The sequence below is a fragment of the Sphaerodactylus townsendi genome, linkage group LG13 (assembly GCF_021028975.2).
Source record: "Sphaerodactylus townsendi isolate TG3544 linkage group LG13, MPM_Stown_v2.3, whole genome shotgun sequence".
NCBI lineage: Eukaryota > Metazoa > Chordata > Lepidosauria > Squamata > Sphaerodactylidae > Sphaerodactylus > Sphaerodactylus townsendi.
This window is the reverse complement of record NC_059437.1, coordinates 43,307,022-43,323,221: the sequence shown is the minus strand read 5'-3', so window position 1 is coordinate 43,323,221 and position 16,200 is coordinate 43,307,022. Positions and strand designations below refer to the sequence as shown.

Genomic DNA, 16,200 nt, shown 5'->3' with positions numbered 1-16,200 from the left:
ACAATGTTACAGGCACCAGCCATAGATGAGACGGTAGCAGCTCTCCACTCAGGGGGACCTGAGGAGTGCCGGTCCAAGGGAAGGAGAGGGAAGTAGTAGAGATTCACTAGATAGAAGGTCGGAGACAGCCCTCCGAAAGGCACACAAGTGGATGGCCGCAGCCATTACCCCAAGGCCCTCACTCCGGCCTCCCACGGTCTCCAGAGCCAGCATGGGGCGTGGCTCAAAGAAGGATCCTGGAAAGGATCCCTGCTATGAACTCTCTGCCACCAGAGAGGGAGTGGAGGCGAGAGTGCTCCCTGGCTTCTGCCTTTATAGCGGATGCCAAGCTGGATGCCATCGGCTCTTATAGCAGCCAGAGACCATAGAAGCGTCCACCACTTGATCGCCAAGTGAGGCGGCTTGGCGTGGCTCCGCCCTGGCAGCCCGGATGCTTTCGGTCAAAAAGCGTGGTGGCTGACCTACTCCTATTTTGGGAGAGGCTTTATTTGGCAAACATCTAAGACCGGGTTTACTGAGTGAAATGCGAGCTTAGGAAGGACAAAAAAAGAAGGCAATGCCTGCCCAAATCTGGCAGAGACAGGGAGAGAAAAACAACACCAACTCCTAGAACCACGTTTACGGCTCCAACAGAGTGCTCCCAGATACTCAGAGACCTCCAAAGAGAACCAAGCTGGCAGCAGCAGCAACACCAACAGAGCTCCTTTCGGAACAAAAACTTCCCAAAACAACATAACAAACAGGGAAAACCATTCAAGCCAGACTTCAAAAAAAACAATGACTACCTAAGACCCCCCAATCGGGGGGCGTCTGTCAGGTTCAAGAATCCCAGCCCTGGCAGGGCCCCCATATGAGCAAGGTGGGCCAGGGAGGGTAGTTCAAAGAAGGCTATGTGATAGAGGATTAGCAAAAGTTTCCAAAACCACAGTTCATTACCGTCTCCCGTTGGCGCCACGGCCGGCCAAGGCTCTCCTAACCCTCCAGGCAGTGGATCGCAGCACCTTTTTTAAACATTATTCAGGCAATAGAGCCAGTGCCACTGCAGGAGAGGGTTCTTAGGCACACTCTATTCACACTTTTTACAGTCCCCAAAGCAGAAATGGGGACTGCAGAGCGAATGCTGAATCTAAGGACAGTTGATCCAACAAATCAATGTTAGATTGCCGAGGGTTTCCATTATGGAAACTCTCCGAACTACTATCTGCGGCCCTGCAGCTCAGCAATTCTTGACCTCCCTAGACCCTCACAGGAGGAGAGCATACTTGCACATCCCGAGTCCACCAGAGCCCATCCCGAAAAGTTCCTGAGATTTCGCGGTGGGCCTGCAACACTTCCAATACAAAGCGCTCCCATTTGGACTGGCCATGGCCCCCAGAGCGTTCTCGAAAGATAACTTCTAGGTCCGATAATTAGCGTCTGAGAGGGAGGAATCCCACACCCATCCCTACTTAGACAACCTGTTAATCAGAGTCCAGCTCCAAACAACAAGAGAAGCGTGTCGATGTCACCAGAGTGCAAGAACACACTGCAAGCACTACGGGTTCATGGTCAACCTCGAAAAAAGAGCTCAATCGAGACCAAAAGAAGGATCGAGGCACCTGGGAGCCATCCTGGACCATGACAAAGGACTCACTGTTCATTCCAGAAGAAAGAGATCAAAAGAATCCAGCAAACAACCTCCAGCCCTGTTAACCGCCAGGCAACCATTAAGCTACTCAAGGCGAAAGCCAGCCTCCTGGGACTTTTCATATCAGTGATGGACCCTGAACCAGTGGAGCCCGATTCCACGCCAGAGCCACTGCAACACCTCTTAGCACTTAAATTTCAATGGGACCCATGAAATCCAAAAGCAGGACAAAAAAATATCCATCATCCCGAACTCCAGTCCCGCTTAACACAGTCTCCGTTGGTGGCTAATCCAAGAGAGGAACCACCACAGAAGGGCAAAGCGCTACCTACCGCGAGGGCGTCCCCAGGTCTTCACAGATGCCAGCCTGCAGGGATGGGGAGCCACCCTCGGCCAAAAATCACGATTACAAAAGGAAGATGGGAGGAGAAAAGAGACCAAACTACGCCATCCCAACATACTGGAAACCAGAGCCATAGCTCTGGCCGTTAAGACTACTTCAAAAGATCTACAACAACAACACGTGATTATCAGGACCGACAAGCGTGGCCCGGCCAAAATGTATATCAACAACCAGGGGGCTCCAAGATCCCCGAGGTTTGCGCATCAAGAAGTGGAAAAAGATCTTGTCCTGGAAGGAGAAAAACCTGCTGTAAGCTGGAGGCATAACTATATCAAGGGAAAGCTAAACAACCAAACAGACTGGTTGAGCAGACAGCAGATACAAGAAGGAGGAATGGCAGCTGAACCCGCGAGTATTCCGTCCTGATCTGCAAAACCTTCGGAACTCCAGAAGTGGACCTCCCTAGCCTCGCCCGGACAATGCCCAGACAGCCAGGTTCTTCTACCGAGGTTCTTCCAACCCGATGGCGGAGGAAACAGATGCAATGGCCGGTGAAGTGGCGCCGGGCCTGCTATCACGCATTCCCACCATTCCCATTAATCCCGCCTCCTGAGGAAGATCCTCATCTCTTGGAGCAGGCAACAGTCATCCTGGTGGCACCAAGATGGCCCGCGAGAACCACCATGGTTTTTACTCTCTCCACCATCCAGGGGCTAGCCAGCGGACCAAGCCTCCTGACACTACCAACAGCCCCCCAGACTTGCTAATACAAGATCCAGCTATTTCACCCCGATCCAAGCGTGTGGCTATGCTTGACCTGCCGTGGCATGTGAAGGAAAAGACTAGTGCAAAAAGGCTACTCCGAAGGTGCACCAACACTTCATCATGGGTGCACGGAAGAAATCCACTATTAACATTTACAATGCCTCGAAATTGAGAGAACCTTAAGCCCACGCTGGGCGAAGTCAGAGACTATAGACCCGGAGAAACCCGGCAATCAAAGAGACATTTTTAAGAGTTCCACTACAGAAAGGATTTGATCTATGGAGCCTGAGAAGCGCTACGTTGAGGCGGCAACTGGCAGCACTTTCCCCACCGGTGTGCTTGGCGCCTATCAAGAGGCAACGCTTACCATTTGCCAAACACCCTGGCGTGAGAGGCCCGGTTCCTTAGAGGAGTGACTCTCAAGCAACCTCCGGTAATTCACAGGTTCCCCACCTGGCGATTACACATGCAGTCTTGAGGTACGCGCTAAGCTTGAAGCCACCTTCCGAACCCATTCAATCGATACCGCTGCGCTGGGTGAGAATGAAAAGCCTCTGTTCCTACTGGCCATCACGTATCAGCCAGGCAGCGGCATGTATCGGAACTGCCAAGCTCACAGTAGCCGTCCAACAGAAAATTCTGTATTTTCCACTCCAGACAGGGTGACCCTTAGACTGGACCCGGCGTTCCAGCCCAAAAAATTCATTCGACATTTCATTTTAAAACAGGAAATATCCAGTCCCGTCATTTCTGCCTAGAAGCCAAACCATCCCAAGGAGAAGCTCCTGGCACACCCTGGATGTATGCTTGGCGGGCACTCCAAAGCCTTTCTGATCAGATCAGAGCCCCTTAGGAAAGCGGAGCTGTTCATCCAATGTAAACCCTCCCCAAGCGTGGGCTTACCTATGTCCGAAAGCAACCATCAGCACCAGCTCAAGGACTTCTACGATTATTGAGGCCAGAGTACAAAGCACAATCACTACCCATTCCAGTCAGGGGTTTACAGCCAGCTTTACATTAGGGCTGGCGGCTATAGCGACCTTTCAGTGGCGACAGTGGAGGAGATCTGCCAGAAACCATGCCACCTGGTGCGATCCAATCTGATGGATTAAGTAAGACATTACAAGAGCTGGAACTCCATGGCCGCCTCGAAGTAGCCTTCGGAGGAAGAGGAACGATGGAGAACATCATTGGGGACTGATGCTTCCCACCCTAGTTTTTGGGGACACTGCTTTCGGGGAGGTCCCTATCAAGATATCCCCCGCCTCCAGTAGAAGGGTCCATTGAATACTTACTGTGAAGGGCCTTTCTACTGGACGGCAGGGGGATATCTTGGCCCTCCCTGGGGGGCTATCAGTCCCCAATGTTAATGTTAATGCTCTAGTTTAGGTCAGGTTACCGGGGAGCAACTGTTAGTTTATTGTTGATCTGTTCGATGTTCTTGTTATGTCTTCCCTGTGGGTCCCTGTCATGTGACTGCTTGGCCAAAAATGGATACTGAGGCTAGAAGGAGTCGTGACCTCACAGGAAGAAGGCGTTACTTCATTAATTAGTTCCTGCCTCCTTGCAATTGGTGAAGAAGACACCCTATCAAGATATCCCCCTGCCGTCCAGTAGAAAGGCCCTTCACAGTAAGTATTCAATGGACCCTTCTGGATCCTGGTCATATACTAGATCAGTGATGGCAAACCTTTGGCACTCCAGATGTTATGGACTACAATTCCCATCAGCCCCTGCCAGCATGGCCAATTGACCACGCTGGCAGGGGCTGATGGGAATTGTAGTCCATAACATCTGGAGTTCCAAAGGTTTGCCACCACGGTACTAGATTGACCTCTCCAAAACCAGTTGAGTTGGCTAACTAATTGATTTGTGAGCCACCTCGAAGGCTCCTGTTTATTCCCAAGTTGGGGACGATGCAGGCAGATCCTTATGCCGCTTATCCTAGTCTAGGCCAGTTAACTTAGTTGGCGACTCCAGGGAAAAGTAGGTCACTGAATCATCCCTGAAACAATGTTAGTCTTGTTGAGCTCAAAGCATTCATTCAGACTTAAAAAAAAACAAAAAAACAAAACCTTAATTGGAGAGAGAGACCGATGGCTCAGTACTTGGAGTACTGTGTCCAGTTCTGGTCGCCGCATCTCAAAAAGGATATTGAGGAGATAGAAAAAGTGCATTGGAGAGAAGGGCAGCAAGGATGATTGAGGGACTGGAGCACCTTCCCTATGAGAGGAGAGGCTGCAGCGTTTGGGACTCTTTAGTTTGGAGAGTGAGGAAGCTGAGGGGGGGATATGATTGAAGTCTACAAAATTATGCATGGGGGGGTAGAAAATGTTGACCCGAGAGAAATTTTTCTCTCTTTCTCCACAATACTAGAGACCAAGGGGGGCATTCATTGAAAATGCTGGGGAAAGAATTAGAAGGACTAATAGAAAGGAAACACTTCTTCATAGCGTGTGATTGGTGTTTGGAATATGCTGCCACAGGAGGTGGTGATGGCCACTAACCTGGATAGCTTTAAAAGGGGCTTGGACAGATTTATGGAGGAGAAGTCGATCTATGGCTACCAATCTTGATCCTCTTTGATCTGAGATTGCAAATGCCTTAGCAGACCAGGTGATCGGGAGCAACAGCCGCAGAAGGCCATTGCGTTCACGGCATCCCACAATGGTGAGCTCCCAAAGGCACCTGGTGGGCCACTGCGAGTAGCAGAGAGCTGGACTAGATGGACTTTGGTCTGATCCAGCTGGCTTGTTCTTATGTTCTTATGTTCTTATGTTCTTAAATGTTCTGCTTCTAAATCAGAGTTGCACATGATCACGTTTTTGGGTGTCTGTGCCTATGCATTGGCCGCCAGGGAGCTCCTGTGGAAGAATGGACACAGATCTAATGTGCTGAAAGGCAATTCTGACATCCCCCCTCCAATTTTTAATATAAATAAATATTTGAAGGGGGGCTACAGGGAAGATGGCAGCAGCTGGAAAAAAAATCTTGGGATTTCTTGATTCACTGGAGTAGCTTCTATAGACCCCCCCTCCCCGAATTCTGCCTTTAGCATTATACTGGTTTTGTAAGTGGTCTACTGGTATAAGCAACTAGTTGCACGGGTTAGTGAAGTGCAACAGTGCCTTCTAAAAGTTATCCTTGAAAGTTCTGTCCTGCTCCTGTTTAGTGTCTGTAGATCAGGGCCCTGTATGGTGCCTGTAGAACCACGGTCTCTTCTTTAAAATAGGAGTACCAAGAAAGGCAATGCATCAAGGCCTAGTCCTTGCTTGTTCCCTGGGAAGCCATGGGGAGGTCAGCCTGGAGGACAGAAATCCTGCAGGGCTTTTACCCCAATCCAGTTCCTGCTAAGAAATATCCCCGTTCAAATACAAGGGCATCATCTTTTAAACGAGACAGTTGTAGAATTAGTACTGTGAAACCATCAGCTGTGTTTGAACATCTGCCAAGATCATGAAATAGAGATGCTGATTGCATTTGATTCGGAAATGTGCAAGCGGTCACTAGCTTCTAATATTAGATTTCCCTGTTTGGTTAAGAAGGTTCATGTTGGAGCATTCTCTCCATGTTGAACATGCCCGTCAGGGTAATCTCCGTGCACTTGGAGGGGAGAGAGGCTTATTTTCCTATAGAGAAACCAGTTGTTGTGCACTCCTGCAAGTGTCCACCTGCCCACGTGACCTGCGTTCTTGCCGTTTTCACATTTTTCTGACAGCTCTATTACTGTATTTACTCAAAAGCAATGTGATCCTGAATGTAATAATACTACCCATGTTCTACATGAAATGTTTATTAATGCACATAACTGTAACTGGGGTGTGAATTTAAGAAGGTCCTCTCTTTTACAGTGTAGCCAGCGTGGTGCAGTGCAGGTGGATTCTAATCTGGAGAACTGTGTTTGATTCCCCAGTCCTCCACCTGAGTAGGAGAGTCTCCTCCTCCTCCTCCTCCTCCTCCTCCTCCTCCTCCTCCTCCTCCTCCTCCTCATCATCATCATCGTAGTCTTGCATTTAAAAATATTAACATTTATTTTGCAAAACATAATAACCTAATGAAGGATGGAAAAAGAAGAGCACAATTAAAAAAGAATAATAGTATACGAATGCATAAGATGGATCTGCGTTGATTATTGATAGTACTGAAAGAATTGAAAAAAAAACACGATTTAGGAGTCTTGAGTTTGAGTAAGTACAGTACCGCCATCTTCCCTGCTGGCAGGGACAGAGGGCTGTGGGAGCTGGCTGGGCGCCAAGTGAATGCGATCTGTTGTAAGCCCTGACAAATGCTTGTAGGCCACGGGTCACACTACTGACCCTCTTATGAACTCTCTGGAATGTTACCTCTGGAAATGAGAGCGATGAGCTACAGTTTTCAACGGGACACGTCTGTATATGCTACTCAGTATTGGAATCACCAACTTCCTTAATGCGTTTCCCTTTTTTCCTAGACCAGAGCATGCTTATTAAATGTGAAAGGTTTTGAATAACTTTTTGAAAAACATATTCCGTTTTTGCCAGTTTTTGACCTGGAAGAAGTAATAAGTCACTAGTGGTTCTATGCTGTATCCATGTTATGTCTTTATGGTGCACACTTCACACTGCATACTTTAGAAATTCAGTTCTGTTTTTTTTTTGCTTGTGTAGATATCGTGCAGTCTAATCTTCCTGCACAGTAATTTAAGAAAGTTAGTACTGGTGCTAGAGTTTATGAAGCTTGCTCCCCCTTTAATCGCTGAATGACCTAGCCATCTACTTTTCTTTTTAAAAGTTTCTCTCTGGAGTTGTTTGGAGCATGTATATTTCCCATTGTGCAAATCTTGCTTAATTTGCAATAAAATATATCTTCCATCTGTGTCTTTGACTTCTTCAAGAACACTTGTCTGCTGATTTTTTAAAATATATAATCACCCTTCTCTTTTTTGTATAACTTTAAGCCACATATTCTTTGCCTGATTTCTTGTTGTTCAATATATGTTCAAGTTTTGCTTTTATATTTGTTTCTTGAATACATATGACATCTGCTTTTTGTTTGTATAATCCAATGATTCCCAACCAGGGTTCCGTGGTACCCTGGGTTCCATGACAATGCTACCGCCTGCCCCCCCCCCCCAATCAAATTTTGAAGGGGGTGGTTGGAAGCCTCATGGGCTCCCTTTAAACAACACTGAAAAACAGCATTGTTTTACTTGCCTAAATTCGGCGTGGATTGGGAGAGTTGATTTAAAGGGAACTCTCCATTTAAATCCCCCCAATCCATGCCGAATTTAGGCAAACAAACAACGCAGCTGTCAACGCTGCTTTCCCTCCTCTCCCCCTGCTTGCCAAAAATGGAAAAAAAACCCTAAACAATGCAAAAAAAAAAAGCAAACGAACCTCAAGGGTACCCTGAGATATGAAGAGCGAGGTCAAGGGTACTGCAACGTCAAAAAGGTTGGGAAACACTGGTATAATCAATTACAATTTTTTGTTCTTTTGGACGGGGAATTTAATCTATTAACATTGACCAAAATAATCTTCATTTTATTTGTTTGATCCAGTTTATCTTCTTCTTGTAGGGGTTTAGGTTTATTCTCTTTTTAAGCTTTAGGTGAGTTCTTTGAATTATCTTGACTTGTGGATTCTTCTGGTGTTTTCTCCCCTGTGAGTTGTCCGCTAATTGTCTAGCCTGAATCAGGGTGGGTGATTTTTTTTTTGCCAGAGGGTAAAAAATGCAAATGGAATTCTCCAGTGGTATTTTATTTCTTCCCTTACCCAGATCTGTCTCAGAAAATTAAATTCACTTCTTTTTCTCAGTAACATGCATGGAAGGTTTTGAAATTCTGTATTTTCACCTCAGTCTTGTCAACCACTAGAGATTCTTCTCTGCTTTTTCTCAAAATCGAGTCTCTTGTTTTCCTGGGTGAAAACTTCACCAGAATATCTCTTGGAAGTTGCTTCCTATATGCAGATCGTGAGATAATTTGATAAATTTGCTCAATATCTGGGAAGTCTTCATTCATTATTAGGTAGAATTGTATCAATTTATGGAAATCTCCTTCAAGATCAGATTTTCCAAATGGTTCAGAATTTCCTCTGAATTGTTAATTACTGCTTCTTCATTGAACTTCCTAGCACTTCAATTCTTTCCTCTGCTTTCCACAGAAGTTTATCTTGCTTTTTGGGAAATAAATCCGTTTCCCATTATTTCTCTTTAATGTTCACCATTTCCTGAGTATTTTCATGCTCTTCTTGACATCAGAAAATCTCTTTTGAAAATCTCTTTGAAGTTTTGTACTTCTTTCTGCAGCTCTTGCTTCAATTCCTCGTTCGTGTTTTGCTCAGACCGCTTAATTTGAGTAGAAATCTCCTTTCTTGTACTTTGAACTTTTCTCAGTTCTCTTGTATTTTACTCTGACTGTTTGATTTGTATTGTAACTCCTTGGATTTGCTTGAGGATTTCTGAGGGGGATTAGTGCTTCTTTTGATATTTTTACAAGTCAGTTTTTGCATACCTGGAGAGTCCTCTATGTCGAGAATCCTATCTAGTCTTAGAATGACCGGGGTTTGCTGGGTTTATGCTTGATGTGAATGTAGTGATTAATGGTGGACCTGGTTTTCTGACAAAAGTGAATGTATGTGCTGCTCAGATGCAAAATACATCTGGTGTGCTCCAGTAGCATTTAAGCTGCCGTCTTGTTTATTTTAAGTTGTTTCTATACTTATGTTGGTGGTTTTTTAATACTATTTGGGATTTTATTGCTGTTTTAATTGGAGTTTTATGCTTCTGTATTGCCGCCCAGATCCCTTCGGGGATGGGCAGGATAACAATTCAATAAATAAATAAATAAATAAATAAATAATACGCTGTGTTCAGAATTCAGCTGAACTGTGTGATGCAAGCTAGTGGAATTCCATCCATTTACTCAAGAAGTCTGGCATAGTTTATAATGCAGTTGCGTGAGTTGTACTGTGAAGATGTAATCGATGTGTTGTAACAGAACCTCAGTTGTTGGTTCTTCAAACGCCTTTAATGGGCTTCTAAGGGACTGCAGTACTCCAGTGAGTACTCTTCATCATGGGTTACATTCTAAGCAGAAGAGTCTCTTGCATCAGAGGAAGGTTCCTTGTGCCAGAAGAAACTACTAGTGGATTGGATCTGTGAGTTCTGACTTTTAAGCCCTTGAAGGTCCTTGAGTATAGCTGTGCTAGGCATTCATTAATAAAATAAACAGAAATCTCTGCCCAAACAGAGAGATCTTTATTTGCAAGAATCTTTAATCACTGTACTTTTCCTCCTGGAAACGTTCCGTGTTGTTCTCTGTAGCTTTAGAACGTGGTCAGTTTCAAATTGCGTTTGAACATCCAGAAGGATTCTTGAAGAGGTTCTCTGAGTGTAGTTGATTTAAAAGAAAAAATGTCACTTTCCTGCAACTTCTAAATTTGTCTTTTTTTTTCATCCAGATTTTACCGGGGACCAACGAAATTATCATGGGAAGGAGAACGTGGACTCCAGGCATAATCGTGGAAGAGGAGGGGACACAACCCGCTTTCACACTGTCAACGTGGCACAGCCGGTTCGGTTTAGCAGTAAGTTGCAGACTTTGAAGCAGAGTCCAGGGCTGGAAGTAACAATTTTTGCACAAAGGTTTCAAACATGTGGCCCACGGATTAGATCCGACCCTTTAAGAGGGTTCATCAGGCCCATGAGCCAGCTGAGGCCCCCCCCCCCCCCCGCTCCTGATGTGACCTGGTGAGCCTGCTGTGGGTGGACCAGTTCAGACACCCATCCATGCTCCGCTTGCAATCTGGCCAGGTAAGCCCTCTGTGGACTTGCCAGTCCAGGCATCCACCCCACTCTTCTCCCGATGTGACCCAGCGAACCTGCTGCAGGCTTGCCAGTCTAGGCACCCGCCCCCCACTCCTGATCTGTGCTGGCAAGCCAACCCCCCCATGCCAATCTGAGCTAGCCGCTGATGCAGCCACCTTTCCCCCCAGTGCTGATTTGGATTGGTCTAATTTCTCCCTTCTTCTTGGAAGTCTCTTCTCAGTTCTTCCTCAGCTAGCAAGACAGACTGTCCCTGTCTCTCAGTTTTCCTATCTGAAACGTAGTTCCCTAACAAACATTTAACTTTATCTTTAACTAGTGAGTCTGCCACTTCTCTGCATAGCTAGCAAGGTGTCAGCACCAAGTTCACTATGTCAGTCCAGCAAAGAGTTCTAGAAGTACTTCAGCATACAAACCACATTCAATGAGTGACTCACTAAATTATTTCCGCTGCCTTTTAAGCTCTGTTGAAATTTCTGCTAAATTTAACTAAGGGGATTCAAGATATCCTTCACAGACAGCTAAACATTTGACTTCTGACATGTGCAGTAAACATTCTTATTTTTGTCGAAGGCTTTCACGGCCGGATTCAACTGGTTGCTGTGGGCTTTTTGGGCTGCGTGGCCGTGGTCTGGTAGATCTTGTTCCTAATGTTTCACCTGCATCTGTAGCTGGCATCTTCAGCGGTGTATCACAGAGAGAAGTGTGTTACACACTGTGTCCAGTGCATGGCCTGGAACAGGGCTCTCATCTACCTACTCCCACCTCCAGCAATGAGGTTTTTTTAAAATGCAAGGATTATTCAGTCCTCGACTTTCAGTCTGAACTGGTACAGAGTTGGGCCTCCATTATAACAACAGCTTTCTTGAGCTGCTAAAAACACGATGCTCAGGTTGAGATCCTGACTTGGGGGGAACTGTTTCCCTTCTCTTCTTCATGTTTCCTAGGGAAATGCCCGTCAGGATGGCATCACTACGACGGCACCGCCAGCTGCTACCGAGTGTACTTGAATGGGGAGAACTACTGGGATGCCGTGCAGACGTGCCAGAGGGTGAACGGCTCTCTGGCCACCTTCACCACGGACCTGGAGCTCAAGTTCATCTTGCAGCAAGAGTGGGACTCGGAAGAGAAGGCCTTTGGGAGGAAGGACCAACGGAGGTGAGCGTGCCCAGAGCGGGGAATAATTATCTTAAGGAATTCTGCATTGGTTAGACCTCACCTGGAATACTGTGCACAGTTCTGGACACCGCAGTTCAAGATGGATATTGATAAGCTGGAACTGATCCAGAGGAGGACAACCAAAATGGTAAAAGGTCTGGAATCCATGGCCTACGAGGAGAAACTTAGGGAGCTGGGTATGCTTAGTTTGGTGAAGAGAAGGTTAAGAGGTGACATGATAGCCATGTTTAGATATTTGAAGGGATGTCATGTTGGTGAGGGAACAAGCTTGTTTTCTGCAGCTCCAGAGACTTGGACCAGGAGTAATGGGTTCAAGGTGGAGAAAAAGAGATTCCACCTAAACATCAGGAAAAAAACCTCCTGATGGTAAGGGCTGTTCGACCGTGGAATGCACTACCTCAGAGTGTGGGGGAGTCTCCTTCTTTGGAGGTTTTTAAAGAGAGAGGCTGGATGGCCATCTGTCAGGAGTGCTTTGATTGTGTGTTCCTGCATTGCAGGGGGTTGGACTTGATGGCCCTTGGGGTCTCTTCCAACTCTATGGCAGGGGCGTACCTAGGCAAACTGGCGCCCGGGGACAAAACCTGAGTTTGGCCCCCCCCCCCCCCCCCGGCCCGGCGTATGGGCGGCCACCCTCCCCCACCATGGCCAAACAATGATTTTTTGTACCAGCTCACAAAACACCTCCCACTCCCATCAAAACATTCATGGCTCCCTCCCCACCAACTCTTTTCCTAATTTCCTAATCACAACAACCCTATGAGGTAGGTTGTTAGGCTGAGAAACAACTCCAAGCCAGTGCAAGTGGGTATGAAGCATGTAAATCTCTCACAAATCACCCCCAGAAAAACATTTACCAAACAAATGTCAGCATCATCTCTCACAAAACACCTCCAGTGGGATCCACTCAAACAGCATCACTTTCAATGAATTGTTTAAACTAGGGGAGCTCAGATTCTTCTTTTAAATCTACCTTAGGGGAGAATCTGGGGTCCCAGGTTAAAATGAAATGGAAAGTGATGCTGTTTGAGATGGATTCTCCCCTACCTGAAACTGGCCTCACTTTTTTGGGGTTTGGAGATTCAGATGGGACAAATAGCAGATTCATTAGAATCTGGGCAGTGGGCACAGTCGCTTTAGAAATGTCCAATTATGTCCTGCCCAAATATGAACAAATGCGAATGCAAGGTATTTAAGCTTTTAGGGGGGTATTTCTGGTGTTTTTTCGGACTGCAGGGAGTGCATTTTTAAAGCTAGCAGCACCATGATTTCAGGGCATCATCCAGAGACTGCCCTGATGATACCACCCAAGTTTGGTGATGTTTGGTTCGGGGCAGCAAAGTTATGGATGCCCAAATGGAATGCCCCCATCCCCATTGTTTTCAATGGGAGCTAACCTGAGATGAGGGTTACCCATTTGAGGGACCATAACTTTGGTCCTCCTGAACCTAACATCACAAAACTTGGGTGGCATCATAAGAATAGTTAACAGATGATACCCTGAAAATTTGGTGTCACTAGCTTTAAAAATACACCCCTTCCAGGCACCCCAAGACATTTGCCCAAGATTCTTTGTTTTGCAGTGACTTTGCTCCACTGTAGCCAATGGGGAATTTCTGAGTGTGTAGGCAGGCTGCACATTTTTGAAGATAGAGGCACCAGAGTTTCAAGGAGGCTCCAGGAGGGCCTCCTGGTAATAGCATCCAGGCTTAGAGACCTTTGCTTTTGGGGGTTTAATTTTATGGGCCCCCAAAAGGCTTATTTTGTTTCCCTGCTCCTGCACATGAAGCCTGCCGGCTGAGTTCTCTCAGAACTTCTCATCCCCCCCACCCACCCCCAAAAGCAAAGCTCACCAAGCTTGGATGCTATTACTCAAGACCTCTTGGAGCCACCTTGAAAGTCTGGCGCCTCTATCTTCAAAAATGTGTGGTCACTGCTTACTCAGAAATTCCCCAGAATCTGCCAGGCTTTTCAGCAAGTTCTGTGGTGGGAAAAATTATTTTCCCACCATAGACTTCACTGGGGCTTTCTGTTATGCCCAGCTGGCGCTGTGGTAGAGGTTTCAACAGGAGGCACTGTGGTGGTGAATTAACAAGGCGGGGGCACTTGGCTCCTGCAGGGCTGCTGGTCTTGGAGTCTCACAGAAAGGAACCAGCCAACTTTGCTAAAGGTTTGCCTGTGATGGCTGAATGCCAGCGGGCATCAGGTTCACCTTCAACTTCGGTGCCCACAGCATTTTCCTCTTCCACACACATTTTAGCAAATTTGGTTGGTTCCTTTCAGGGAGACTCACACCCAGCAGCTGAGGCCTTGCCCACACCCAGAGCAAGATCCCTACCACAGTGCCTCCTATTGAAAGCTCTGAAAGAGCCATCTGAGCATAACAGAAAGCCCCATTGAAGTCTATGGCAGGAAAAGTAATTTTTCCCACCACAGAAAGATGCTGAAAAGCCTGAAGATTCTGAGGAAATCTGAGTGTGTAAGCGCTAGCTGCACATTTTTGAAGATAGAGATGTCCAGAGCACAGAGGCAACTCCCAGAGGCCTTGAGTAATAGCATCCAAGCAGTAACCTTTGCCTCTGGAGTGGGGGGGGGGGGTTGAGAGAGTACTGAGAGAACTCAGCCCACAATTTCATGTGTGCAGGGGCTGAGGAAACAAAATAAGCCTTTGGGGGAGCCCATAGAAACAAACCCCCAAAAGCTGGAGTCTCTAATACAAGATGCTATTACCAGGAGGCCCTCCTGGGGCTTCCCTGAGCTTCTGGTGCCTCTATCTTCAAAAAATGTGCAACCTGCCTACACACTCAGAAGATTGGCTACATTGTGAGCAAAGTCACTACAAAACAAAGAATCTTGGGCAACAGGTATACAGAGAAAGGGTGTATTTTTAAAAGGCTGGTGACATGGAATTTTCGGGGAGTATCATCTGTTAACTATTCTTATGATACCATGAAGTTTTGTGAAGTTGTATGTTCGGGGGGGATGAAGTTGTGGTCCCTCGAATGAAGCCCCTATCTCAGGTTAGCTCCCATTGAAAACAATGAATGAACCCTCTTTGGGGGTCCATAACTTTGCTGCCCCTGAACCAAACATCACCAAACTTGGGTGGTATCATCAGGGCAGTCTCTGGATGGTACCCTGAAATTTTGGTGCAGCTAGCTTTAAAAATGCGCCCCCTGCAGGCCGGAACGTGAAAAAACACTTTAAATTTTTTTAAAAAACGACCCTGAAATGTTGGCGCTCCCCCACGTGACCAAATGGGGGGCGCCTGGGGACATAGGGTACCCCCTGTTCCTAGGCAGTAATGCCACTGCTCTATGGTTCTATGAAGTGAGGACTTTCTGAGCAGTAGTTTGATTCAGCTGCTTGACTTTCTGATGGCTGTATCGACAATGCAGCTTTTCAGCCTACTTTGGCTGCCAATAAATAAGTATTAAAATAAATAATTCTGTTGAATTTAGGATGTTGCTGAGAAGCCTTTTGGTCAGGGTCCCCACCACCGTAAATTCACCCCGTGCTGCATCGCCTATGGCAGTGGTGGCGAACCTTTGGCACTCCAGATGTTATAGACTACAATTCCCATCAGCCCCTACCAATTGGCCATGCTGGCAGGAGCTGATGGGAATTGTAATCCCTGTATCTAGATTATAAAGGTTCGCTCCTAAACTTTCTCGATGGGGACCTGAGAGTACAATAATATGAGCAGTTGATAAAGAGGATAAGAAGAGGGGACCTTCCGGGTCTCAGTCTTTTGCTTTCATGCCAGCCTCTTTAACTTGAACCTTACAGGATCCCTGCTTTATGGTAAAAGTTCCCCTCCTGGAAGTATTTCCCTACAAAAAAATAACCGGGGCATCACAGATGATCTTGCTCAATAGAGACCCCAGTAGCTGCTGTTAAGGTTTGGTAGAACACTGTTGCTGCAACTCCCTTCTGTCTTGTTGCCACCAAATCGGAACCCATCATTCATCACGTTTAGCAATGCTTATTTTTATCATGGCAGTTTTTGAATTGACTTGTCCTCTGTTGTGAACTGAATCGTGTCATTTGTTGGACCACAGACAACTGAAGGCATGCACTTGTTCGGTCATGTGCAGCGGAGCTTCTGGACTCTCTTTCTGGACTGCCAAAAATATAAAGCCACATATCAGTGATTTTGAAATTTGGCCTTTGTCTGCCACCTGGGATCGTTTCCCATTGTCTAGATATTCTGATGCGTAAAAAGAGTGTACAGTGATCTTCCACTTACATTGAGCCCTCTTGGAAGAGGTTTGGAGGAATGCAGTTATAGCCTAATTCACAATTCAGCCTGACAAACCATACTCTGTTTTACATAAAGATGTTAGTAGGTGGTATATTCCTCTGCCACAGAACAAGGCATGCCAGATCTTTGTTGTTATAGGATGCTCTGTCTGGGTCCTGCTGCCTACACTCTTGTATCAAAGTACCATATTCAGTAGTGCACAAAATTATGGTTTTGACA

General features: G+C 46.4%; 1 protein-coding gene across 2 annotated transcripts in view; it reads left to right on the top strand.

Annotated features, from left to right (window-relative positions):
* The window catches only part of DGCR2 (DiGeorge syndrome critical region gene 2), a 76,813-nt gene that overhangs the window by 44,535 nt on the left and 16,078 nt on the right, over positions 1-16,200 (top strand). The window contains exons 3-4 of one of the 2 annotated variants that reach the window (XM_048514108.1): positions 10,178-10,303; positions 11,489-11,699. In XM_048514108.1, the coding sequence (XP_048370065.1) occupies positions 10,178-10,303; positions 11,489-11,699 (337 nt within the window). Of the gene's footprint in view, positions 1-10,177; positions 10,304-11,479; positions 11,700-16,200 lie in introns of both variants that reach the window. The other variant, XM_048514107.1, reaches the window with a different exon arrangement.